The 27571-nt window shown below is 47.1% G+C and overlaps 1 protein-coding gene across 8 annotated transcripts in view; it reads left to right on the top strand.

Moving 5' to 3' along the window:
* Positions 1-27571, top strand: part of LOC142254635 (5-hydroxytryptamine receptor 3A-like) — a 99700-nt gene that overhangs the window by 40703 nt on the left and 31426 nt on the right. For 4 of the 8 annotated variants that reach the window (XM_075325792.1, XM_075325793.1, XM_075325794.1 and 1 more), the window contains 3 exons: positions 4495-4539; positions 6709-6818; positions 24222-24394. In XM_075325792.1, coding sequence (XP_075181907.1) covers positions 4495-4539; positions 6709-6818; positions 24222-24394 — 328 coding nt within the window. Of the gene's footprint in view, positions 1-1306; positions 1458-2510; positions 3592-4494; positions 4540-6708; positions 6819-24221; positions 24395-27571 lie in introns of all 8 variants that reach the window. The other 4 variants (XM_075325795.1, XM_075325796.1, XM_075325797.1 and 1 more) reach the window with 2 other exon arrangements.

A 27571-nucleotide genomic window follows, 5' to 3' on the forward strand; every position in this document is an offset into this window, starting at 1 on the left:
GCTGTTCCCGGGACCACGACTTGGATTGAAGAAGAGACCGAGCAGCTGTGCTTGAGATCTAGTTTTGTGTGTTTGTTTTGGACGATTTCCTGGGTTTGGAAACTTGTGCATATCATCTGGTATTTTTGGACCCTAGCCCCGCTGTCCGCTATATGTCAAAAGAGCAGATGACCAAAAAATGTCCGTTTAAATGGATTTAGCGCATGCGCGAATAGTGCGCTGTCCATATGCGGCGAAGGGGCGGGCCAGATGGGCGCGTCTACGTCCCACTCATACTTCCTACCTTGAAGGTGTCATGGGTGCGCCGGGCGGTTATGACGCGACTTCCTGTGGGACTTGCGTTCCACCGCTGCGTTCCATTGTATGGAGCGGAAGCGGTGGACGCATCAACGGAAGTGACGTCAGACGCCGGCGGGTAAGCGGCGACCATTTAAACCGGGTGGTTATTGACAGAGGTGTACAGCGGAGAGGATTCTAGCTGTTACCATCTGGTAAGTCGCTTGCCTTTCTTTGTTTTCTCTAAAGATTGGATGCATATAGGGGTTTTATAATTATGACTCCCACTCATTATCCCGTTTTTCTCTTTTATAGTGAACCCATTTGAGGTTTTTTCATTAAAACCTGCATCTCATTATATAGACTCCCCTGAAGAATAGCATATAGGAAACGCGTCGGGAGAAGGAGGATTGGGGATAAGGACAGTTCTTGTTACTTTGGAAGGGATCCCGGATCCAAAGTGGAAGGGTCCGTGGATACGCCGTTGATGGTGGCAAACTGTCTGTATGGAAATAAGATACACCAACACGGGTGAGATCGTTCCATTTTTTACTAATCAGACAAAGATACAGTGGGGATTTGAGTATACTATTAACCCTGAAGCTTTGTCGATTTGATTTGAACCATTGGGCATTAATTGATTGTTCCAACACCTTTACAGGTGGTGGTATACCTTTCCCCTTTTACCAGGTATATGAGGATGTGGTTTGGTACAATATTGTAGGCAGGCAGCACCAGGGTGAGACGACCCTGAGGTCTGGAGTTTTGCTTATACCAATTCAATCATTTTGCTCCTGTTTCGGCTGTCATATTTAACCAGCCTTTGTGTTTGTTTGTTTATGCTATATGATAAGGTGTATGGGCCCTCCTGCAGTTTATAAGGGCTACACAGTACTTCACGTGGCATCATTTTATTAAAGGCAAGGTTCTCCTTTCCTTTTTTTAGAGAAACTATTATTAAAAGTTAAATTTTAGATTCTGCTGTTTTTGATATTTGATTAATTTCACCAGTGGCTGTATTATATCCCAGGACCACGACTTGGATTGAAGAAGAGACCGAGCAGCTGTGCAGGAGAATGCGGATGCAGTTCCTGTTCATACTGAATCACTGGAGGGAAGAGATGAGGAGCCTGGCGGTGGCGCTGTGAGCCCGTGAGATTGAAATCCCACGTGAAGAAAGGGTAAGCGGTTACCCAGTCCCTGTTGATTACCTTAATTCGGCCATGGCGGCTGAGGGATCCGGTCCGCCCCTGTTTGCGGCAACCACTCCACCGCCTTCTACCCTTTCCTCGGCAGACGCCGAGCTGCCATCATCCATCCCGGTAGCAGAACCTGCAGTATTCTTATATGGAGCTCCAGCAGCAGCCCCAATGTCTACCATCAGCCCAGTCACGTCAGAGGTCACCCGGACCCCGGCCAGACGAGACCCGGCCGCATCACCGGGCATGTCCTCAGAGGCGGAGCAACTGGACCCTGCAACCCCGGCTGCGTAGCAGTCGGTCTTTCTACATACGGTGGCAGGAGTGGGACCTTCAAGCTATGGTTCCACTACCGCGCGGCATCCCGATGGCTGTTGGGGCTGCACGAGTCCAGTTCAAGCCAGTTAGGGAGCTGAGGCCGGACGCCGACGCCCCCTACTGGGAGCGACACAGCCAAGAATTACAGCAGTAGATCGTCACCAGAGAGCAGCATTGACGGGAGCTTGCTGCCCGCAACAGGGCAGAGAAGGAGCAGGTGAGGAGCACTGCTTCACGAGTTAAAGGCCCACGGTGTCGTGGTCTTGTGGGTCGTTTTGACCCCAAGCAGGGATGGGGTTTTATCTGTGAAGCAGGCCTCACAGCAGGGGTGTTTGCATCATGGCGGAACGTGTCCCCGCACTTTCCTTGGAAGCACCCTGCACGTAATCTGGAACCTGAAGAAATGGTCACTTATACTCGACACTGAGGGGAATGGGGCTGGTATGCCCTGGAGGTGACCAAGCATGTGATGTATGAGGAAGGGTATGTAGCACGCAGCCGCAAAGAGGCGTGGCTGCGAGACCCGACCATCTATTATTAAAGAAAAAAAAAATACTAACACTGCAAAAAGGTTAACGATGCCATAGAACTGTTAGGTATTGGTGTTTTCGTTTGTTATTTTTCAGTTTGTTGTTTTCCATATAGACACTGCTAGAAAATGAGTACTTTAATGAAAAGGTTTTAATTAAACAGGAAAGTAACCTGATTTTCTTCTAGATTTGCTACAAGTGTACGACCGGTACATGGACTTTGTTGACTTTTTCAGGGACTTCATAATAATTAAGTAAAAATGGACCACGGTCACAGGACTGGCGTGACCAACACAAACTTGTGTCTTGTACATAATTGCACCTCCTATGCCCACAAGAGTCGTCTGACACATCCCGGGACCTTAACCCGGCCAAGGACCCATTTAGGTTTCCAGGGGAAACAGGTTGTTTGGGTGGGGGATCGCGGATGAACTACGTTTAACCAAGGGGGAATGTGATGCCCTGGCGTATCAGGTCATCACAAGGGTGCCGTGCAACCTGCCCTTCTGCATGGTACCCGCTCCTCCTTGGTTACGGGTCCTGTCCCTTTGGTGTTGCTAAGAACAGGTATACACAAATCCTGAGGAACACTCTGCACCACACCCACCAGACACCCATTGGGTGGCCTGAGGGGAATAGAGCCACCCAGATGTGGGGATGGAAGAAGGATGGCCAGAAGTGTCAGTAGTAGTAGGAAGTGTCAGTGAGCCGTGACAGGAAAATGTAACGCTGCGGACCTGTACCCATCCCAGGTGCCAGACGTTAGCCTGGCCTGGAAGGAGCTGGAACCCCGGTCGCAGGGGGTAGTGACAGGAGACACGGTACTGCCATGGAGGACAGACCAGCTGCCTTGTGCTACAACCAAGCAGGGGCCAGGGCATGACGGGGGACGCGGACCCTAGCCTGGGAAGGAGCTTTATGCAGCCCAGTAATTCACCCGACGAGGACGGAATCTTCACGAACCGTTCTCCACCCGCTCCAAAATCGGGGTAGTAGTGCAACGAGGGGGATAGGACTTCCCAAATCTGTCCAGAAAATCCCAAGCGGGAACCCTGAGAGCAAGCTCACCCTGCTAGCCACGCAGGTGAGTGGGACCCAAGTAGTTTCAGGCAAAAGGGATCCACACAGAGTAAACACAGTGCCAAGGGACAAGGTTTCAGACCAACCAGCAACGCCAAAAGGGCACGGACCCAGCATGCTCGCCCAAAGGCCGCAAGGCATTCAGGACTTTGGTTTACCCGATGTCTGTGTCAGCATCTCTGGACTGTGTGAGTATGTTGTGCCCCTCTACTCCCGACGGGTCCCCAGCCAACCATCCCCCTGCCCACAGAGGGGTTAACATCACAAGCTGCCATCCCATAGCTCCCGGGCGCTCCCTCTCAAACTCAGCAGTGGTGGTGGTATCCCGCTTTACCACGACCCGTGGGTGGCGTCATGAACACTATCCAATCCTTTCACCCCCTTTGGTAAATATCTTTTCCCCTTTTTTCATTTCGAGCAGCCGCGCGACCCCGCCTTGGGTCCAGAGACCCCTCGAGCCACTGCGGATCCGGATCCGAGCAGCCCGTAGGCTGTTGCGTCGCACAACTACACAACGACCACAACATTTAGGAAATTGTGTGTTGTTCTCTAATTTTGATCTCCAGTGTATATGGGGTTCGGCGTCCATGCTCATAAATCAGGTTCAAATCCGGTGCCAAACCAGACATTTTTTTAAAAGGGAATCTGTCACCAGGTTTTTAATACCTAATCTGAGAGCACCATAACGTAGGGGCAGAGATCCTGATTTCAAGCGATGTCACTTACTTAGCTGCTTAAATAAGCAGTAGATTATCATTACAGGACTACTTGGCGTGCTGCAGGAAGTTCGGCATATTCATGAGCTCTGTATAACTGCTAGATCTGCAGTAGAGAAAACATTGATTTTATAAAAATGACAGCAAACAGCTCAGTAAGTGACACATTGCTGAAATCAGGGTCACTGTCTCTACATTATGCTGCTCTCAGATTAGGTGGCAAAAACTTTGTGACAGATTCCCTTTAAGTCCCTTTAAGTCCCTTTAATTCCCTTTAAGTCTGCTGGTTTGCCCATCTCTTGACACAAGTCATTAAATCAGTGTAAACAGAGCTGAGCTTTGCTAAATAAACTAATAACATCTTTTCTTTTTTAGGATACAAGAGAAAAGACTCTAACTACAATTGTTGAGTTAATGATGGTAAGAGCCATTTGTACAATATTCACTCTTTTATTGTACCATTTGACTGTGAATTTCAAAGTTATAACATTTGAAGAAAAGTACAAAATAAGTAGGAGTGTAAAAGCACAAAGCACAAATTCATTCCTAAATTTAGATATCCCCAGTATTTGTATGATGATCCTGCACTGATGTTAATAGCGAGATGCGTCTGGTGGCAGCATTTTTGTTGGGAACATTGAAGCCCAACATACCCAATCCTTCAATCTTACAAGGATCTTCCAATGCTCTAAAGGTGATCAGAAATAAAGTTGATGTGGAAATGTTACTGCGCTGCTGAAGATATGACATAAATCCAAGCAAACTGAATTAAGGTGGTTTTATTCAACGCGTTTCGAAGTGTCTCCCCACTTCTTCATCATGAAATCCACCAATATAACCTCTTATATTGCCATGTAGGTTAACAGTGTCCACCAGATATTACTATACATGTATCCCTTTAAGGTGATTAAATGGCAGAAGCTGGTCACAACAGGCACTCCAACCAGATCAAGCTAAAAACCAAGTATCCTATAAAGATACCCACTAATAATTTAATAGAATGTCTAGTGTATAACTAAGATGTAATGCTAGTGCAGAAAGCGCTCAGTCATTGAGCACAGTGTCACTCACCCATTTTGTCCTGCTTAGGGGAGAGAGAGGATGACGACCATGGGCCCCGACGTGCATTTCGCATAGGGCTTCCTTGGGTGGCAATGTGAGATTGTGTGTCCTACAATCCTATATACCATACTGGCAGGTGTAGGAATAGGCACGCTAATTCGCACGTGCACGTTAACCGGCCGTGATTCCATACTATCTACTTCCGGCAATCACAATGACGTGGTAAGAGGAAATCCTCAGTGATGTCATTTTACCCGCCCACGTGTCCGACGGGAGATTTTATGTTCTTAACTTTTCAGTGCCAGTGTTTAGATGCCTTCAGAAGCATAGAGGATCGTCGGCGTGAGCGCGCATGCGCAGTGCATGATCACCGTTTTGTTTAAGACCAATATGCCCAGGATCATACAAAACAAGAAATGTTCTAAAGGGGTCTCTCGACCTTCACTTGGTGGCAGATTTTGAGGAGCAGTCAGTTGAGTCCACTGGAACATAGCATTTTTGGTCAATCTTTGCTGAATTGTGTAGGTGTTTTTCTAGTGTCCAATTAATTATGATAAGTAGTGGTTTTGCTGCAGATATATCTGACCCCAGAGTAGTGGGATCAGATGATGACCCCTGTTGCTGTCATGACTTACATCCTGTGAGAACCAGCAGAGCGCCGACACTCACAGGGGAGCAGCATTTCTGCTGTACAGAGCGGTGCTGAAGCATAACTCTGATTAGCAGAAGTGATCAGACAGGGGACTATTAAATTCAATAAAAAATGTAAAAAAAAGTTTTAAAAATCATGACAATAAAACTCCTAAAAAGTTCAAATCACCCCTCTTTTGCCCCGTTGAAAATAAAACAATAAAAAATACACATATTTGGTATTGCCGCGTTCAGAAATGCCTGTTCTATCAAAATATCAAATCATTTAATCTGATTGCTAAATACCAAGAAAAAAAATGAAAACGCCAGAATTACATTTTTTGTTTGGCGCAACATTGCATTAAAATGTAATAACAGGCGATAAAAACATCGCACCCTCCCAAGAATGCCATAATTAAAAATATCAGCTCAAGACTCAAAATATAAACTCACAGATCTCGAAAAATGAATGGTTCTCGGAAAACGGCGACAAAAGCGTAATTCTTTTTTTTTTTTTACAAACTTCAGATTTTTTTTCACCACTTCGATAAAAGTAAAACTATACATCTTTGGTATAGTGAATATAGACATATATAGTGAACCTGGTAAATAAAGAAAACCCAAGACAATCATGGAATTTCACTTTTTTTGCAATTTCACTTGAAATTTTATTCCCGTTTTCCAGTACAATATGAGACAGAATGAATGCACATTCAAAAGTACAATTCATCTCGCAAAATCAAGCCCTTGTATGGCTATATTGATGGAAAAATAAAAAAGTTATGGCTCTTGGAAGAAGGGGAGAAAAAAACGAAAAAAAACCCCAAAACAACGGAAAATTGTCAATGGTGAAGGGGTTAATGTACTATATTAACATTGATTTTTATTGTATTGTAGGGTTGGAAAAATCAGTTTATAAATTGGCAGCCACATGACTATTGTGGTATTTCTTATCTTTACTTGGCAAAAGAAAGATTTTGGAGGCCAGACCTGTACATATACGAGATGTAAGTTTTTATGATTACTTTAATGCAATATTTATAATATGTTGGATAGAAAAGATAACACATTTACTGGGACATAAATCTTTTGTTTTCTCGGGTGACAAAATTTAGTGACAAAAAGTTTGCAAAACTGTGCCTCTGGAAGACATAAGAATGTCAGGAGCTATTCAATTAAAGCAAATCTGTCACCTGGTTTTTGATCTCAGAAATGTTGGCGCCTACTGAAAAGTCTGTACAGCAAATGCCTCAATACTTGGTCAGGGCTCCTTTTGCATGAATTACTGCATCAATGCAACATGGCATGGAGGCGATCAGCCTGTAGCACTGCTGAGGTGTTATGGAAGCCCAGGTTGCTTTGATAGCCGCCTTCAGCTCGCCTGTATTGTTGGCTCTGGTGTCTCTCATAGATTCTCTATGGGGTTTAGGTCAGGCGAGTTTGCTGACCAATCAAGCACAGTGACACTGTGGTTAGTAAACCAGGTATGGGTACTTGTGGCAGTGTGAACAGGTGCCAAGTCCTGCTGGAAGATGAAATTTCCATCTACAAAAAGCTTGTTGACAGAGGGAAGCATGAAGTGCTCTAAAATTTCCTGGTAGACGGCTGCGCTGACTTTGGTCTTGATAAAACACAGTGGAGCTACACCAGCAGATGACATGGCTCCCCAAACCATCACTGATTGTGGAGACTTCACCCTAGATCTCCAGCAGCTTGGGTTGTGGCCTCTCCACTCTTCCTCCAGACTCTAGCACCTTGATTTCCAAATGAAATGCAAAATTTGCTTTCATCTGAAAACATAACCTTGGACCACTTAGAGCAGTCAGGCTCTTTTTCTTCTTGGCCCAGACGCTTCTGGCATTGTCTATTGGTCATGAGTGGCTTGACACATGGAATTTGACACTTGTAGCCCATGTCCTTGATATATCTGTGTGTGGTGGCTTTTGAAGCACTAACTAGAGCATCAGTCAACTCCTTGGTGAATTTCACCCAAATTTTTGAATGGCCTTTTCTTAACAATCCTTTCAAGGCTGCAGTTATCCCGGTTGCTTGTGCACCTTTTTCTACTACACTTTTTCCTTCTATTAACCCCTTCACGACCGGCCGATTTTTCGCTTTCCATTTTTTTTTTGCCATTCTTTTTCTGAGAGACGTAACTTTTTTATTTTTCAGTCAATATGGTCATGTGAGGGCTCATTTTTTTGAGTAACGAGCTGTACTTTTAAATGAAATGATCAGTTTTACCATATAGTGTACTGGAAAACGGCAAAAAAATTCCAAATGCAGAAAAATTGCAAAAAAAGTGTGATAGCACTATGGTTTTTGAGATATTTTATTCACTGTGTTTGCTATATGGTAAAACTGATGTGTGGGTGTGATGCCTCAGGTCAGTGCGAGTTTGTAGACACCAAACATGTATAGGTTTACTTTTATATAAAAGGTTAAAAAAAAATCGGAAGTTTGTCCGAAAAAAGTGGCGCACGTTTTACGCCTTATTCCGTGACCCGTAGCGTTCTCATTTTTCGGGATCTATGGCTCAGTGACGGCTTATTTTTTGCGTCTCGAGCTGACGTCTTTAACGGTACCATTTTCGCGCAGATGCTACGTTTTGATCGCCTCTTATTGCATTTTGCGCAAAAGTTGTGGCGACAAAAAAAGTCGTTTTGGCGTTTGGAATTTTTTACCGCTACGCCGTATACTGACCAGATTAATTGATTTTACATTTTGATAGTACGGGCGTTTCTGAACGCGGCGATACGAAAAGTGTGTATATTTTTTAATTTTTTTAACCCTTTAATTTTCAATGGGGCGAATGGGGGGTGATTTGAACTTTTAGGTTTTTTTGTTTTTTTTAAATTTTTTAAAACTTTTTTTTTCATTTACTAGTCCCCCTAGGGGGCTATTGGGATCAGCATTCCGATCGCTCTGCACTATCTGCCGATCACAGCTACACAGCTGTAAACAGCAGATGACTTGCTTTCACTTTCGCTGTGCCAGCGGCACAGCGAAAGTGAAAGCAAGTCATATGTAGTACAGGAGCCATCACATGACCCTGTGCTACCATGACAACTATCGAAAGTCATGTGATCGCATCACGTGACTTCCGGTATCGGGCGGTAAGTAAAAGTTTATCGTGACCGCGCTTATAATGGCGCTGTCACGTATTGACAGCGCCATTTAAGGGGTTAATCGGCACGAGCAGATAACGATTCTGCTCGTGCCTAGCAGGCACACATCTCAGCTGTGAAAATCAGCTGAGATGTGCGCTGATCGCAGCATGATGCTGCCGGCAGACCGCGGGCAGTAACATTATGACATTTAGGACGTAATTTTACTGCCCGCGGTCGTTAAGGGGTTAATATGCTTGGATACAGCACTCTGTGAACAGCCAGCTTCTTTAGCAATGACTTTTTGTGGCTTACCCTCGTTGTGGAGTGTATCAATGACTGCCTTTTGGACATCTGTCAAGTCAGCAGTCTTCCTCATGATTGTGTAGCCTACTGAATCAGACTAAGGGGCCACTTAGGAAGCTTTTGCAAGTGTTTTCTGCTAATTATTCTAATTTTCTGAGATACTGATGTTTGGGTTTTCATTGGCTGTAAGTCATAATCATCAATATTAACAGAAATAAACACTTAAAATAGATCACTCTGTGTGTAATGACTCTATAATATATGCATTTCACTTTTTGTATTGAATAACTGAAATAAATTAACTTTTTGATGATATTCTAATTTATTGATAAGCAGTTGTAGATCCCATGAGACAACAGTGTGGTGCTGCAACTAAAAAAAGTCAACAAAATTCTGGGATGTATCAAGACAAGTATTGAATTTAGATCAAGAGAGGTAATTATTCCCCTATACTCTGCCCTGGTAAGACCACTCCTGGAATACTGTGTACAGCTCTGGGTGCCCCAATTCAAGAAAGACATCGATATATTGGAGCAAGTCTAGAGAAGAGCAACCAAGATGGTACGAGGTCTGAAAACCATGTCATATAAAGAACAGCTAAAAAAAACTAGGAATGTTTAGTTTGCAAAAGAGAAGGGTGAGAGGAAACTTAACAGTGGTCTACAAAAGGGGGTTAGACCCGATGGCCCTTGAGGTTCCTTCCAACTCTACCATTTTATGATTCTATGAAGGCTCTCAAGAATCACATAAGTCTACAGCAGATAATTGGGTTAAATGAATCACAAGGTTTTCCACAATGAACACATTGTCTGTCAGTATCAGTATGACCATCAATGCTGATTTATCCTAGCTTAACATAATGTATGGACATGAAATATCCATTTTATGTTTACACTACACTGGGTCAACCCCTTGTGTGAGACGGGAAACCCTGTTTCCTTGAACATCTAAATCTTCTTGGAAGATTTCCACAAGGTCTTTGATGAGCCGAGTTGTATTACTTTTGAACCACCCTCCCTCATGCGGTAGTGTCAAGTTAATCAGACTGTGGGTCAGAATGCAGTTAATTTCCGCACCCTTTCCTCTAAACTTGGATGGAATGATGATGCTCTGGTAGCTGCCTTTTGAGAAGGTCTGCCGGGAGGATAAAAGGATGAACAGGTGGATCATGATATTCCTGTTACGCTGGATGATCTAATTTCCTTGGGTAGCCGAGTTGATCTCTGGTTCCAAGATCGGTCCAGTGAGATGGCATGCAAAAAGAAACTAATGTGCCTGGCTGCATCCCTCCACAGGCTGCTGGTTTCCCAATCTCCAGGTCTTGCAACTGCTACTGAACTGATGCAGGTCAAGATGACTGAGCAACAATAAGAACATTGTCAAGCTTTTTCTACGAAAGTGCAGAAAGAACACTTCATCTATTCATGTCCCATGAGGTTGGGACTTTCTAGCCTAAGGTCTGTAGAAGAGGCTACCCTGGGCCAATTCCTTTTCCCACTGACTTTCTTTGTATTGTATGGAGTTACCCGGTTCATTGAGATGGCCTATCCTAGATTCCGGATCGTCTGGAAACTTCATGCAAAAGGCTGTGGTGCACTGGTACTAGATTTCCATCCAACACCTCAAAAACCAGTGACAGTGTTGTCTGTCTATGTAAAACTCTTGTCTGAACCATATTCTTTGTTTCTGAGCAAGTGAACCTATGAGTAGGAACTTTACATTCGGAGAAGATCTTCCGGATGCTTCCCAACCTGTGTTGCCCACTCCTCCTGGGTCTACCTTAGTCCGTACTCAGGAACTCATTCTTGACTGGAAATCCGGGAAGGTACTTCGGTGTGGTCACTATTGCCATAAGGGGTGTCTGGTCAGTTCTCACCCATCCCGGTCTTCTAGAGCAACATTTGCCTTCCAGTCCTGCTCCCTGTCTGTTGCTCTGATGTGGAGGTCTTCGACAAGAGGAAGAAAGAACTCCAACATGTTCTTGAGCCCACCAAAATGATTACTCTGGAATCCACTTCCATCTGCCATTCATGTGCTTGGAACAAGTCACTCAAGCAATGGCCGTCTGGTCTACTCCTTCCACCATCCGATCCTACACCTATCAATTCTGAGGATGTCTTGGAACCAAAGAAATCTCCTTCACGTCTGGTGAAAAGGGGTCGTAAGCAGGGGGTCGTGTAATACCAGCATTCCTCCACTGTCCTGCCTTTTCCCTTCGGCAGGTACGCCAACGCACTCACCGCCGCAGCTTTTCTGCTCCACAAATGAACACCCACATGTTCCTCCTGCTGCTGCTATCATCTTCCTGCTTATGCTCCGCTCCTAGCTCTGTCTGTTTCCGAGGACTTGTGCACGCTATGCAGGCCTCCAAGAATGGCTCATAGGGCACGCGCACACTCCCTGTTTCTTAAAGGGGCAGCATGTGCACTCCAAAAGTCTTCCCTGGCTTATTGCTGGGAACCTCAAGATATTTAAAGGCACATTCCCCACCAGGGAGGTGCCTGAGCAAGGTATGTTTTCTTTCTATTTGCAAGTTGTCAGGTTCCCGTTATCCTTAGCTTGTCTTGTGTATCTGAATCTGTGTTCCAGTAACCAGTTCTTGCCCAGTATTTTCTAAAACCTGTCTGGAGTACCTGCCACCTACTCTGTTCCAGCCGTCCTGCCAGTACCTGCCAACCAGCCTGTACCAGCCACCCTGCCAGTACTTGTGGTCCAGGATGTACCAGCTGGTCACTCTGTACCAGTCTGTACCAGCTTGCCCACCTGTACCAGTTCAGTCTGGGTTCCTGTACCCATCCTGCCAATGTTCTGGTACACTTCTGAAAGTTTTTGCCTTCATCCGTTTTGTGACTCTGTCTACACCAAAACCGGTACCTGTCCTGTCTGTGTCAGCGGTCCTATCTGCACTTGTACCTGAACCTGTCCAGCCTATGATTTCTACTTTGTCTCGCTGTCTGCTAATCCAGACTACAGTCTGCGGCCCCGACGCTATTTGGGTCAGTTACTGTGGACCCTGAGACTGCCTTGGAGTGTTACCATGTCTCTACTGGCAGCCAAGTCGAACCTCACCATCAGAAGCTCTTGTGAATAAATGGTAGACACTTAGTTACACCCTTCAAGGGTAATCCTGAGCTTCCATGGTCCAGTGGGTCCTGGCTGTTACATGCTGTGCCACTCCGGCTGTAATACTTTCCCAGTTTGTGAGTGAAAATGTTTTTAAAATTGTACCAGAATTGAATCACAGTCCACCTTCTACGTCTCTTCCAGGGTCTATTGCAATGTTACCTTGCCATTTTAGCTATGCCTCTGTAACAGGTGTGTCACGAGTGACAGACAGTCATGTGGTGTCCAGCAATAGAAGGTCACAGTGTTTGACTGCACAAACTGCTTCCTTACCTTTTACAAGTCCTGATTGATGTATTTGATATCCAATGTATCTCCTCTTCTTTGTTTTCATTCCTTTCACTTTAGGATCCTGCAGAGTTTTTCACCCTTTCAGCTGCTATTCATCAGCACTTCCTTGGCGTCTATATATACTCTCATTTTCCCATACTCCGTGCTGGCATCAAGTCCTCAACCCTTAACAAGTCTTCAATGCAAGCAGTTGGTTCACATTCTTCTGGTGTAACCTGGCTGTTGTTTATAGTTCCTCTTTCTGAGGCATCTGGAGATAAGTTGCTGTTTCTTTCCTTTGCTTGTTATTCATGTGTCTTCTTTAGAGCTTAGTGGGGTTGACTAAATGCTCATTCCATCTGCTCCCTACTGTTACGTCACCCCCGGAGTCCGCTCCATTGACTTTTGCTCCGATCGCCAGGCGACGCCGTGTTCCTGCCGTGGATGGTGCTGGTGATGGGAGAGGAGTCGATGCCGGCGGCGCCGGTGGGCGCAGGCTCCGGTCATCCACTGGTCTGGGTTTCCTGGGAATCTGCAGTGCCACTGGCTGACTGTAGGTGGCGGGTGTCTCCCAGTTGAGGTACCATCATTCAGCTACAGCCAATGGGAAGACACCACACCCTTTTTAATTCCCCTCCTGTCTGCTGACCTGCCAGAGATAGTTCTGATAATTCTGGCTCCTGTTTCATCCTGTGATTTTTTGTGCTGATTACCGCTTGTTTCCTGACTACCCTCCAGCCTGCTGTTTTTGTACCTCGCTGCCTGATCCGGTTTTGACCTCTGCTTGTTTCTGATTACGTCTTTGCCTGCCGATTCTGTCCCTGTTCCGCAATTCCTGGTTTGACTCTGCCTGACGACTACTCTCTCAGACTGCAGTCTTCCACAGGTAGTGATCTCCAGGGCCCTGTGTAATTCCAAATCCCTTAATACGGGTTAAAGGGTTTCAGGGTTCTGGGGGTCCTGCTTGGCGAGAGGCTTCCCTCTAGCCTGTCCATTACAGCCCGTCTGAGTCTGTGGATCTAGGCAGGAGTTATACCTACCTAGATCAGGGTCAGCCTAGGTCCAGGTATCCAGATCAGCGCATAGGTGCGGAACGTATCTAGGGTGGTGAGGGAACCCAGGGTCTAGTGGTAGGCTTGGTCAGGGGTCACCATCTCCCCCTTACCTAGATAGAGGGTCTCCCTTCCCTTTTGCCATATGCTAGGTATTTCCCTGTGCCTAGCATAACAGCCTCTCTCTGAGGGCACTTTCTTCATTTGGGAGTTAGAATGTTTTTTAAATTGTACCAGAAATGAATCACAGTCCCTCCTCTACGTCTCTTCCATGGTGTACTGCAGAGCCTCCTTATAATTTTAGCTAGGCCTCACACCGAGTGCATATGCTTTCCCAATCTTGGAGTCAGAATGTTTTTAAAATTGTACCAGAATTGAATCCCAGTCCACTCTATGTGTATCTTCTATGGTGTACTGCAATGTGTCCTTGTAATTACAGCTAGGCCTCACACTGAGTGCATAGGCTTTCCCAGCAGATAGATAGGCATAATCTTTCCCCAGCAGATCTGTATTATTTTTCCTGAGCACCTTACGGTGAGCCAGACCTTCTCTTGGACCTGATTTTGAGATCTATCTGCTGATCTTGGATAATGCCTAACGGGAATTTGTTTCCCGGGCACGTTGCAGCATTTGGATAATTTGCATGGGGTGGCAAAACAGTTTATCGGGACGTACTTCCATCCTTTTTAGCCACTCTCAAAATTCCCCTGATAAACCCCAATAAAAAGTGGGGGGAAACACGTTGGGATCAAAATTTTGGGAATCAGTGTTAGTACCAGGAATCAAGCAAATGGTGCTCTTATGTGGGAAGGTACTGTGATATATGGAGTCTCCCTGTAGCCCAGGAGGACTACCATCTAAACGTGAAGTACCCCAGTATGATGTATAGCCTACTATTCTGCAGATTATTAATGGTATATATGGTTACCTTGCGTGACCGGGTTACTATCAGGGAGGGTGACATATTGTATATCTGATAATTCCCTATCCTGGTGTGTATGTACCCATTATGATTTAATACTATTGCACCTTGCACTTTGTTGGAGGCTGGTGGACGGTTATTAAATTAGGTGGACAGGGAAAGAAGGGACAGCCATCGTGGAATGGGGGCACCATACATCTAGGGTGCTTAAAGCCCCATTGCCAGGCAGAGTATAGTGGAGGGACAGGTTCCCCCCTTTTTCTCCTGATTGAGGAGTTTTGCATTACCAATATACCACTGCACATTTTTGCAAGAAGAAACGTGTTCCAGCTCACCACTCTGGTGTGTAAGTCTGAGGAGTAGACCAGCTGATCCTGCACGGAAATCCCAGGCACAAGGGGATAATAGCAGATACAAAGTAACGAAAATCCAGCAGATCACAGGCAGATGAATTAAAAACTTTCCTTTATTTTCATCGCTTTAAAAATGGATAGACAGCATCCACAAGGCACAGTTCTTCCAACGCGTTTCGACATAACGCAGTGTCGTAAGTTCTTATTCATGGATATGAATCCATGAATAAGAACTTACGACACTGCGTTATGTGTAACTGCACATTTTTGTCCCATATATTAGTCCCCAGACACCTTGTTTTACCCAGTGTGCACTGATCACACAAAGCACGTTGGTTGTGTGTTTTTGTCTGTCCTATTGTGGTTTTATCAATTGACAAATCAAGTATCTATTTTTGGGTGGATAATTTGATAATTTGGCAAACTTTTGTCTAATGTGTTTCCCAGCCTTAATGGGATCCTGTCAACTTGGAAAATGTTAAAGGGGTAGTCCAACACCTAAAAAGTATTTTCTAACTATCTATCCTCACCCTCCCTAACCACTTTTGGAATTTTCTTTATTATACAATTCCTTATACGATCCCTATATATCTAATTCCTAAAAGTGTTTTTGTTACTGTACTTTCTTTGATGTTTTTTTTGAGAAGAGCCTTAAGCCTGCTTTACACGTTGCAATTTCGCATACGATTTCGTATGCGATTTGCAACGCCCCCATTGTATGTGTGGCACGTTCAATTTGTTGAACGTGCCGCACATACGAGTAACCCCCGTCACACGTACTTACCCGTTCATACGACCTCGATGTGGGCGGTGAATGTCCACTTCCTGGAGTGGGAGGGACGTTCGGCGTCACAGCGACGTCACACGGCAGCCGGCCAATAGAAGCGGAGGGGTGGAGCTAAGCGGGACGTAAACATCCCGCCCACCTCCTTCCTTCCGCATTGTGGGCCGGGAGCCGCAGGACGTAGGTAAGATCTGTTCATCGTTCCCGGGGTGTCACACACTGCGATGTGTGCTACCCCGGGTACGATGAACAATCTAACGTGCAATTCTAGAGACAGGTACGATGTAAATGCGATGAACGTTTTAACGTTCAATCGCAATCGCACGTACCTGTCACACATTGCAATGTACTTACAATGCCGAATGTGCGTCACTTACGACGTGACCCCGCCGACACATTGTAAGATACATTGCAGCGTGTAAAGCGGGCTTTAAATGGGATGTCACAAGAGGCTGGAGCAGCCCCTAGTGTACCGCTGCGCGCTCGTCTGCAGCCGAGCCGCTCGGATCCAGGCTCGTCGGTGGGTGGCTTGAGCACCTCCGGACCCGGGGTCACTTCGCTCTGAAAGGGACTGGTGCTTTGAAGGGGTTAGGTTTACGGCCGAAACCGTGGTTTTTAGTTAAGTTCGTGATGCCACCCATGGGTTGTGGTGAATGTGGACACTACCACTGCTGTTTACTAGGCACCCGGGGGAGATGTTGAACAGCAAAGGTGTTAACCCCTCCATGGGTAGGGGTGATGGCCCCGGGACCCAATTGGGCTGGTATGTCAGTGCTTGGCGGAGCGCAGCCAGAGGGCGCAGTTGTACTCACTATGATTGATGCACAAGAGTCTCTGGTAAACCAAGATGATGATGGTCGGTTCCCGCAGCCGGCTGCATCTGGTCCCCCACTCGGGTTGGTGGTCTCCGCCTTTCTCCTGCACCTTGTACTGTAGCTCTGGGCTGCCTGTGCTTCAGCAACGAGAGCCCGCTCCCCCGGCGTTGTGTATGTCGGGAGAGCCCGTTTTCCCGCATACGCTGGTCCGTGGGATCTCTCTGCCTATGCGATGGCTTTCTATCCCCCTCGGTTGGCTGTTGCCTTCAGTCGGGACTTGGGTGGGAAAGTTCCTAAAGTCCAGACCTCAATCAGTTAATTAACGTGGTCCACTGGTTTATGGACCTCGTTTCAGGGTCTGAGTACCCCCCTTTGTGCTCCGGTTTACAGTCGGTTCCCCGGTTCGGTACTGGTGGGCACTATCCTGTCCCGGTCTCTTACGGTTCCACCGAGCCGTCTTCCCGGCTCCTGCAGGCTGAGGCCACCATATGCCTCCTAGCCAGAGGTGACTGGGCTCCGACCCAGACACCTGTTGTTAGACTGCGGCAGACCTGGGCACAGGTCTGCCTCTGCACTTGAACCTCACTCCTTGAACTCCACAACTTAACTCCTTCTTTTTCCTGCCTCAGGACTTGTGAACTCCTCGGTGGGCGTGTCCAACCGCCTGGGCACGCCCCCTGGTGTGACCATCAAACCCTGAGGGAGGTGACTAGGGTTTTAAGGTTGGCTGATGACACCTTTTTAGGGGACAGGCGTGCAAGGGCCTACCTGTGACTACCTGGCTAGTCCAGGGTGTCACACTAGCACCGCCTTTGAATGAAGCATCATCAGGGGATGGTGCTGGTATCACTCACTACTTCTTGCACCACCCTCAAATAAATCATCATAAGGGGGCAGTGATGACACCAGTACTGCCCCCTGATGACGCTTCCTTTGTGCACAATGCTAGAGGCTGTGGGGCGGCGCAGATATCACTCACTACATCTAGCACCACTCTGAACCAGTGTCTTTCACACACGCAACTAAAATGTCTGCAGAGATATGAGTAGTAGAGATGAGCGAACCGGTCGCGGTTTGGCTCGAGCTCGAGTCGCCGAACCGAGGTCTGGTTCGCGTTCGGTTCAGCGAACCAGTTCGGCGAACCTCTCGAACCCATAGGAAACAATGTGAGGCAATCACAAACACATAAAAACACCTAGAGAACACCCTCAAAGGTGTCCAAAAGGTGACAAACAACTCACAACACAACACAAACACATGGGAAAGTGACAAGGACATATACTCATGCGAAAACAAAAGATCTGGACAAGGAAAAAGAGGAGGAGACACAGATATAGGCATGGCATGCCCTTCTAAAATGATGTAAAACACCGCAAGGTGACTCAAAGCGGAGTCTCCCTTTTTTCCAAAAATTGGGCTACACAGACACCCACCCCTTCAGTTGCAGCACTTGTGCCCCAGTCGTACACTTCACAGTTAGATTTGCATCAAGCACATTCAAAAATACGCCATCCTTAACCGTCCCCAGGATGACACCGGGGTAGGTAGCAAAGTCTTTGCTGAACTATGACTTGTTCATCTTGGCTCCTTTTTAAAAATACAGCAAGGGTTACTCCAAGCAGAGTCTCCCTTTTTTCCAAAAATTGGGCCACACAGACCCCTTCAGTGGCAGCACTTGTGCCCCAATCGTACACTTCACAGCTAGATTTGCATCAAGCACATTCAAATATGCCATCCTTAACCGTCCCCAGGATGACACCGGGGTAGGTAGCAAAGTCTTTCCTGATCCCAGCTCTGTTCATCTTGGCTCCTTTTTAAAAACACTGTAAGCAAGGTTTACTCCAAGCGGAGTCTCCCTTTTTTCCAAAAATTGGGCCACACAGACACCCCATCAGTGGCAGCACTTGTGCCCTAGTTGCAAACAGGATGTTTTGATTTGCATCAAGCACATTCCAAATCCACAAGCATTTACTCTCCCCAGGATGACACCGGGGTAGTAAATTCCTTGTGGATCCATGACTTGTTCATTTTGATGAACGTTAGTCTGTCCACATTGTCACTGGACAGACGCGTGCGCTTATCTGTCAGCACACACCCAGCAGCACTGAAGACACGTTCAGAGACAACGCTAGCAGCTGGACACGACAAAATCTCCAAAGCGTAAGTGGAGAGCTCAGGCCATTTTTCAAGATTTGAAGCCCAAAATGAGCAAGGCTCCATTTGCAAAGTAATGGCATCGATGTTCATTTGCAGATACTCCTGTATCATCCTCTCCAGCCGTTGACTATGTGTCAGACTTCTTGTCTCTGGTGGCCTTGCAAAGGATGGTCTAAAAAAAGTATGAAAAGTTTCAATAAAATTGCTGTTACCAGCACCAGATACGGTGCTGCTGGTACGGGTAGACTGTTGAAGATGACGAGACCGTCCCATGTTTCTCAAGTTACAACTGGGAGATTCACTCCGTGCACCATGGTTGTTTGGTGGAAAAGCCAAGTTAAGATCGAGTAACAGCTTCTGCTGATACTCCTGCATACGTGCGTCCCTTTCTATGGCTGGAATTGTCACAAAATTTGGACTTGTACCGGGGATCTAATAGTGTGGCAATCCAGTAGTCATCATCACTTCTAATTTTGACAATATGAGGGTCATGTTGGAGGTAGTGCAGCAAGAAGGCGCTCATGTGTCTTGCGCAGCCATGCGGACCAAGTCCACGCTGTGTTTGTGGCATAGAGGTGCTAACCGTTCTTTCTTCCTCCGACATCACCCCCCAGCCTCTTTCAACTGAAATTTGACCAAGGTCTCCCTCATCCGCTGACTCTTCCATGTCCATGGACAGTTCGTCCTCCATTTCTTCATGTTCTCCTGCATCTTCCACAACATTTCGCTTGCTACCATGCGCCCTTGTTGATCCCTATCCCCCAAGCCTGCCACCTTGGTGATGATGAACGTCTGGACCTTGGTGATGTTATTGTCCCTTGCGCATATGAATCCTCCTGTAGTTCCTCCCCTTCCTGTTGTCCCACCCCCTGACTCCGAATAGTGTTTAGCGTGTGCTCCAGTATGTAAATGACTGGAATTGTCATGCTGATAATGGCATTGTCAGCGCTAAACATATTCGTCGCCATGTCGAAACTGTGCAGAAGGGTGCATAGGTCCTTGATCTGAGACCACTCCATCAGGGTAATCTGCCCCACCTCTGCATCTCTTTGGCCCAGGCTATACGTCATGACGTATTGCACCAGGGCTCGGCGGTGCTGCCACAGTCGCTGTAACATGTGGAGAGTCGAATTCCAGCGTGTCGGCACATCGCATTTCAGGCGATGAACCGGCAGGCCGAAAGACTTCTGGAGCAATGCAAGTCGCTCAGTTGCGGCGGTTGAACGGCGGAAGTGAGCAGACAGTTTTCGTGCCCTGTTCAGAAGGCCATCTAGGCCGGGATAGTGTGCTGGACAACAAGGTTCAACACGTGAGCCATACAGGGCACTTGTGTCACCTTGCCCAGGCGAAGGGCCGCACCCAGGTTTGCAGCACTGTCGCACACGGCCTTACCAGGCTGCAGGTTGAGTGGAGACAACCATTTACCAAACTCAGTCTCCAGAGCTGCCCACAACTCAGCCGCTATGTGACTCTTATTTCCAAGACATTTCAAGACAAAGACCGCCTGATGCCGTTGCGCTCTGCTGCCAGCATAGTAATGAGGGGTGCGTGATTCCTTCTGCGCAGTTACAACGCTGATGGCCTGACCAGGCAGGCTTGGGGCGGAGGTGGAGGACCCAGACGAGGTTGAGGAGGCAGAAGCAATGGAGGAACTTGGACAGACAGAGGATTGACGCCCAATTTGTGGGGACAGCAAGACTTGTGCAGCAGACCCTTCACCATCTATCACCATAGTTACCCAGTGCCCAGTCAGCGACATGTAACGTCCCTGTCCATGCTTACTGGTCCAAGTATCGGTGGTGAAATGCACCCGTTCACACACAGAGTTTCTCAAGGAAGCGGTGATGTTGAGTACGACATGCTGGTGTAGCGCAGGCACACCTTTCTTAGAGAAGTAGTGGCGACTGGGCATCTGGTACTGGGGAACAGCGACAGACATAAGGTCTCTAAAATCTTGTGTGTCCACCAGGCGGAAAGACAGCATTTCGGTAGCCAAGAGCTTACAGAGGGATAAAGTCAACCTCTTAGCTTTGTCATGGGTCGCAGGAAATGGCCTTTAATTTGTCCACATCTGAGGGACAGAGATCTGGCTGCTGTGTGTAGACGGTGGTGAGTAGGGTGTCCCTGAAAAAATGCAGGTTTGTGAGGAAAGTTCAGGCGTAGACATGATGTTGCCTTCATCCAATGTTGATGCTATCGATGTCTGAGAGAGCTGTACACACGCACTTGTTTCCCCTTCCAAACCAACTGATGACCTACCAAGCAAACTGCCTGTTGTGGTTACAGTGGTGGAAGTTGTGCGTGGAAAACCAGGTGTGACAGCTGTCCCCACAGTCCTAGAAGATGAAGAGCGCACGGATGCACTGAAAGGGGCAGGCGGTGGATGGTCCACTCCGCTAGGCCGCAATGCAGCACGGTGAGCTTCCCACTGGGACATATGATATTTATTCATGTGACGATTCATGGAAGAAGTTGTCAAACTGCTGAGGTTTTTGCCTCTACTAACAGATTCCCGACAAATTTTACAGATCACATGATTTGGGCGATCCTTTGCAAGGTGAAAAAAGGACCATGCTAGGCAAGGCTTAGAGGACATGCGACCTGCTGAGCCACCCCGAATAGTGCTCAGAGGCAGTTGAGGATGCAGTTGTAGACGTGCTACCAGTACTCCTCCTCTGTCCAGCAAAGCGCAAGGTAACTTCATCGTCAGTAGCATCCTCCTCCACTGCCTCTGTTGACCTCCTTGAGTGCCTAACTGTGGGTTTTCAGTAGGTGGGATCTAGAACTTCCTCATCAAGCATTGTGTTTGCACTCCCCTCACCCTCAGACCGAGCCTCTTCCTGCCCTGAATGAATATTTAAGTTGTCATCCCAATCTGGTATCTGCGTCTCATCATCTTCAGTATGTTCCTCATTGTCTATTACAACAGGTATTACAGTTTGTGAATAAGGGTCAACATTATGCTCAGAAACGTGGTCATCACAGCCTGAATCTGAGTCACAAAGGTTCTGGGCATCACTGCAGACCATTTCCTGGTCTGTACTCACTGTAGCTTGGGAGCACATCTCTGATTCCCAGGCTATAGTGTGACTGAACAGCTCTGCAGACTAAGCCATCTCTGTTCCACCATACTGTGCAGGGCGAATGGAGACTTGAGAGCTGGGAGAAAGCAAGTGTGATTGGGATGACAACTCAGAGGACTGGTGTTTTTTGGATGCGGTAGTTGAGGTGGCGGAGAGGGCACTTGTTGGACCACTTGAGATCCATTCAAGCATTTTCTTTTTTTGGCCATCATCTACCTTTGTTCCAGTTGTTCGTGTCTGTAAAAAAGGGAGCACATCTGATTGTCCACGGAAAGTAGTAGACATCTTACTTTTGCTGGAAGATGGCCTATCTTCAGCAGATGTTAATGGAGCTTTGCCACCTTCCCCACGGACAAATCCTTTTTTTCCTTTTCCAAGACGCCTGTTCCCCTTTCCACCAGCATCTGTCATTTTGCCACTCATTTTGATTGCGACAAGATTGTGCACTTAAAATGTGTTAGTAAAAATTGAGAGGTGGTGTAGATTGCAGCGGTGGTCTACCTTAATTGACAGCAGAATAAACAACAATAACTATCCGGACAATGCAACTATGGCCCTTAAACTGGCAGCACAGTTTGCTATTCTAATAGCTTAGTAACAATGAGTTTGACTGTGCAATGCAGAGGTGCTGCAAATAGCTTTGCCCCAGTGGAACACTAATGAAGTCCAACAGCCACTTTTAGGATGCCACTAAGTTTCCTCAGTGTTTGCTATTATAATGGCTTAGTAACAATGAGTTTGAGTGTGCAATGCAGAGGTGCTGCAAATAGCTTTGCACCAGTGGGACACTAATGAAGTCCAACAGCCACTTTTAGGATACCACTAAGTTTCCTCAGTGTTTGCTATTATAATGGCTTAGTAACAATGAGCTTGAGTGTGCAATGCAGAGGTGCTGCAAATATCTTTGCACCAGTGGGACACTAATGAAGTCCAACAGCCACTTTTAGGATGCCACTAAGTTTCCTCAGTGTTTGCTATTATAATGGCTTAGTAACAATGAGATTGAGTGTGCAATGCAGAGGTGCTGCAAATAGCTTTGCACCAGTGGGACACTAAGTCCAACAGCCACTTTTAGGATGCCACTAAGTTTCCTCAGTGTTTGCTATTATGATGGCTTAGTAACAATGAGCTTGAGTGTGCAATGTGGAGGTACTACAAATATATTTGCACCAGTGGGACACTAATGAAATCCAACAGCCACTTTTAGGATGCCACTAACTGGCAGCACTCTGCAATTAAAATGGCTTTGCTAAAAAGGGCAGGAGGGTACAGTGGCCGGGTTGTGGGTCAGTGTAGAGGAAAGGAAGCCTCACTTTCTATCCCTCCTAATGGTGAAATGCAGCGAGGAAGTCCCTGAGCTTAGCTACACAGACGCTGTTATCTGTAGCTGTTAAAAACTGTTTCCACCCACCTGACTGTCACCTATGGCTCTGAGCCTGCTGTAATTAGCCCTTACAAGGGCTGAAAGAAACTTCTATCCCTATTCTGTATAGCGCTCTGTCTAGAGTGGCCACAACAGGATCGGCGACAGGAGCTGCGCCAGCGGTGACTGACACCCAGACGCAGAAGGAAGATAATGGCATCCAGACGGGCAGATCCCCGTTATTATAATGCTGGGACATGTGACATGGACAGCCTATGACACATGCCCTTGCTTGTCTGGCAAAAAGTCCACTTAGCTGTGTGTGTGTCTGGGATTGGCTGACATGCTGGCCCGCCCCACTACATGCGCGCTTAGGGAAGGAAGACAAGAAAAAAAAAAAAAAATGGCGATCACCATTATAGAAACAGCAGTGATCTGAATGCGCTGTTCCCGCACACTATACGCTGAAATTTCATAACAGTGTGAGTCACAGAGTGACTTACACTATTACAGCGAAAAGCCAGCTAGTAATTAGCTTGGCTTTTTGCTGCTAGAACCGTTCTCGAACGTAACTCGAGCTATTGAGCTTTTAGCAAAAAGCTCGAGTTCTAGTTCAATCTAGAACACTCCCAAAATCACTCGAACCGCGAACTGGAGAACCACGAACCACGCTCAACTCTAATGAGTAGCATGAAGGTGCTCCACTAACGTCGGCAACAATGTCCATCACACATCATCCAGGATCAAAGACATCTTTAGGGGCGTCGATGGAAGAAACTAGTAAGTATTTGCAGTGCTGCCCCCTGGTGACGTCCTTTTGGACACTATGAGGAGTGACTGCAGCTCCAGCCTCCTGTGACATCACGGTGGAGACTCCTCTCAAACAAAACGTCACAGGAAGTGCAGTTAAAAAAACATCTTTAGGAATTAGATACATAGGGGGGAAGTGTAGGGACACAGCACCCGGTCATGGTACTTTGGTTGACAACCAGCTCTGCACAGATGCATGAATGTGGGTTATATTGGGATATTAGAACATTACAATAACCATACATTTTCTTTTTTATTTCTTTAGGACTGAAACCGAGGATAAATCTCAACCCGCTGTCTTTAGTATACTTTATTACAATGGAGTGGTGCTTGATTTTACAATGATGAGATTAGTCACGTCTTGTGATCTAAACGTTTACAAATTTCCCTTTGATAAACAGAACTGCAATATATCTCTTGGTTCCTACATTTTCCAAGGTTTGTGACATTAACTAAAATGATGATAGACATGATTTGTATGGCAGAGGCTCACATAGATCCTTCTTTAGCAAGAAATGGTTGGAAAATAGTAGGTTTGAGAGTCACATACAACCCCAATTCCAAAAACAAGAAAAGAGAGCCAACTGGGGTGCAATTATACCCCAAATCAAGTAATAAGTCAATAATAAACACTATTTTATAGAAAATGAATTCTATTAAACACCTATCTTTATATAAACAGTAAAAACCTTTGCATACATTATTAGTCAAAAGCTAGTAAAGACCAAAGTACACTTGTACAGTAAGTAGAGATGAGCGAACCTCTCAAGGTTCGGTTCGGCAAGCCCAACTGAACAAGTGGTACGTTTGTCGAACCTTTCTCGAACCGAACTTCGAACCTTTATCAAACCTCTCCGAATCCCATTAAATTCAATGGAAGGCCAAACTCAAGACCGAGGAAACAGCTGTGAGGGGGTCGAAAAGCTTCCAAAACAGCAAAAATACATTTTACAGTGCAGCACCACTGTTTTGGCATAGGCATTAGCTTCCTAGACTATTAACATAAAAAATATAGAGGTGGGTGAGAGACAGGTGTAGAGCTGGTGCTCCCATACCCCTGCCAGTACAATCAAGAGACAACTTTGAGACCTATCTTGTAGTCTCGACATTCAAAATCTTTCCAGGCAGACAGCAGTATAGTAGCTGTGGCACCCCTGACCTGGTCAGGCACCACTAAGTACTGCACCCATGCTGGGGCAGTGCTATCGGGTAGTTCTAAAGGCCGGAAAGAGGTGTGTACGCACAGACACATAGTCACCAGGTCTCCCACACCATTAGATGGGACCCTTGGGCAGTCTCTAAAGGAGGCTGGCCTTCAATTCTTATCAAGGAGTGTAGTGGAGGGGCTAGAGGCTAATGTGCAGAGGCTGTCAGGAAAGGAAAGTAGGAGAGCCAGTCTGGTAGTGTAGCGTCGTGGTTGCTAGGAGACGGAGACGCGCACTCACACTAGTCAGACCCTGTGCGCGTGGAGTAGCCGTTAGCGGGGGAGAACGGTTAACAGTTAGTCAGTCAGAAAGTCGATGAGGAGAGAGTCAGTTGAGTACGGGGACTGTCGGTGACTAGGCGCGTACGGGGAACTGTTCCATAGAGTAGACGTCCATTTATTGATTTGCTAAACCTTCCAGTGAGGGGAACTACAAGTCCCTCACCAACCATCTAGAGTCCGAGCCTCAGCAGCAACGAAGGGGCCCATAAGGGGATCAAGCCTGGAGCCATCTCACTTGGTCCACTCTGCCGGTAAACAGGCCAAAAAGGGAGAAAAGGCAGTAGCGACTCCCTGGATGAACCCCACGGTACTTCAAGTCAGGGATTATCCGAATAAAGAAGTGCTAGGAAGGCGAGTTAACGGGTACCTTTAGACCGGCCTGAAGGACAACTGGTTTCCACCTGGTTTATTGAAGTGTGGCGCCCCTGACCTGGTCAGGCACCACTGAGTACTGCACCCATGCTGGGGACAGTACAATACAGGTAATCCAGAAGGCTGACAGGGGTGTGGTACACAGGCGCATAGTAATCAGCTCTCACACATGTACCCATGAGAGGACCCCTGGGGATCCCAGGAGGGGGAAAAGCCTTGACCTTCACTGGAATAGTGGAGGGGGCCAAAAGCCTCCATCTCCTCTCAAGGGGTGTGGTAAGAGAGTCTGGTTGCTAGGTGGTGTAGGCAAGAACAGGAGAGGAGGGGCAGTGAGTCAGTTAGAGCAGAACTCCATAGGGCTCAGTGAGGAGCAGACCTGTGGGGCTGTTGCTGTCTAACAGCGCCCGCGCAGTGGCTACTGACGGGGGAGAACGGTCAACTAGGAGGGCTACCCGAAATCCATCTTCAGCTAGAGAGAGAGCAACGGAGTGGGAAGTAAGGAGACTGCTAGAGAGAACCAGGCCCAAACGGGCGGCAGATCCCGAAGCGGAGATAGATCCAGCTTTCTTTTGCTAAACCTGCCGGTGTGGGGCTCTCAAAGCCCACGCCACAACACCACAAAAGCCGCAGCCACGTAGCCACAGTTAGGGCCCATAGCTCACAGGAGGCAAGAAGCTGGAGTGATCTGGCCCAGGCGACAAGCACACGGCGAACGAAGGGGAGAGAGGCTGCAGCATCTTCCCTGGGTGACCCCCATAGGGACTCAAAGTCGGGGTCACCCCAAACCACCAAGGGATAAGGAAGGCGAGTTGGTAGTCACCCTCATAAAGTCAGCCTGAAGGATACCTGGTTCCCACCTGGTTCATCTCAGCTACGCCCGGGCTACTCACCCTGCCATCAAATGTGAGTAAAGCCCTTGAAAGACAGTTCTGCTTGTGTGAGTCATTCTGCGACTTGTAGTACTACGCACCTACACCGGGCCCTGGGGCTTGCCTCACTCTCAGGAGGCTATTACAACTAACTGCACACACCATCAGCCCCAGGCGTCCCTCAACCTGCAGTGGCGGTCCCTACTGGCCGCAATACTGAGAGTGGCGTCACGACAATAGAAGATTCCCTACCTGTGACGAGATCCAGCCGAGTGGAGTCCCTGAAGGTAATGCACCGACACAACACCTGTGGGGCTTCACAGAAGCATCGCCCGGGCACCTCACAATAACAGCAGAAGTGAGTAAAGATCAATTGAAAGACATTTTGGACTCTGACTGGATTATTCCTGGACCCACTACCCTACACACCTGAGCCCCTGGGGCCTGCCTCACTCACGGGAGGCCACACCATCTGACTGCACACTCCATCGGCCCCAGATGCTCCTAAAATCTGCAGTGGCGGTCACCCATATCCCTGACCGCAAGCCGTGAGTGGCGTCACGTTAAATAATTAAAAACTGACATACCTGTTGCCATATACTAAAGAAGACCCTGTGGCATCCCTGAAGGTGGATCGATGTCCCTGGGACGACCGGGCTTCACATAGCATCAATTGCCCTCCTCCCCATAGGGCCTTAAAAGAGCAGGGAGGTACAGTCCATGCAACACACAGGCTGTGGCCGGACATTTCAATTTTCAAAAAAAAGCACACAGCAATCGTGTCTTCTGCAGCAGCACATGCAGGACATAATAGTGCCCTAGACATTTCTGTACAACAAGGTTGATCCATGCAGTGCATACAGTGGGGAAAATAAGAATTTGATACAC

This window comes from Anomaloglossus baeobatrachus, chromosome 10 (genome assembly GCF_048569485.1).
Source record: "Anomaloglossus baeobatrachus isolate aAnoBae1 chromosome 10, aAnoBae1.hap1, whole genome shotgun sequence".
Classification (NCBI taxonomy): Eukaryota; Metazoa; Chordata; class Amphibia; order Anura; family Aromobatidae; genus Anomaloglossus; species Anomaloglossus baeobatrachus.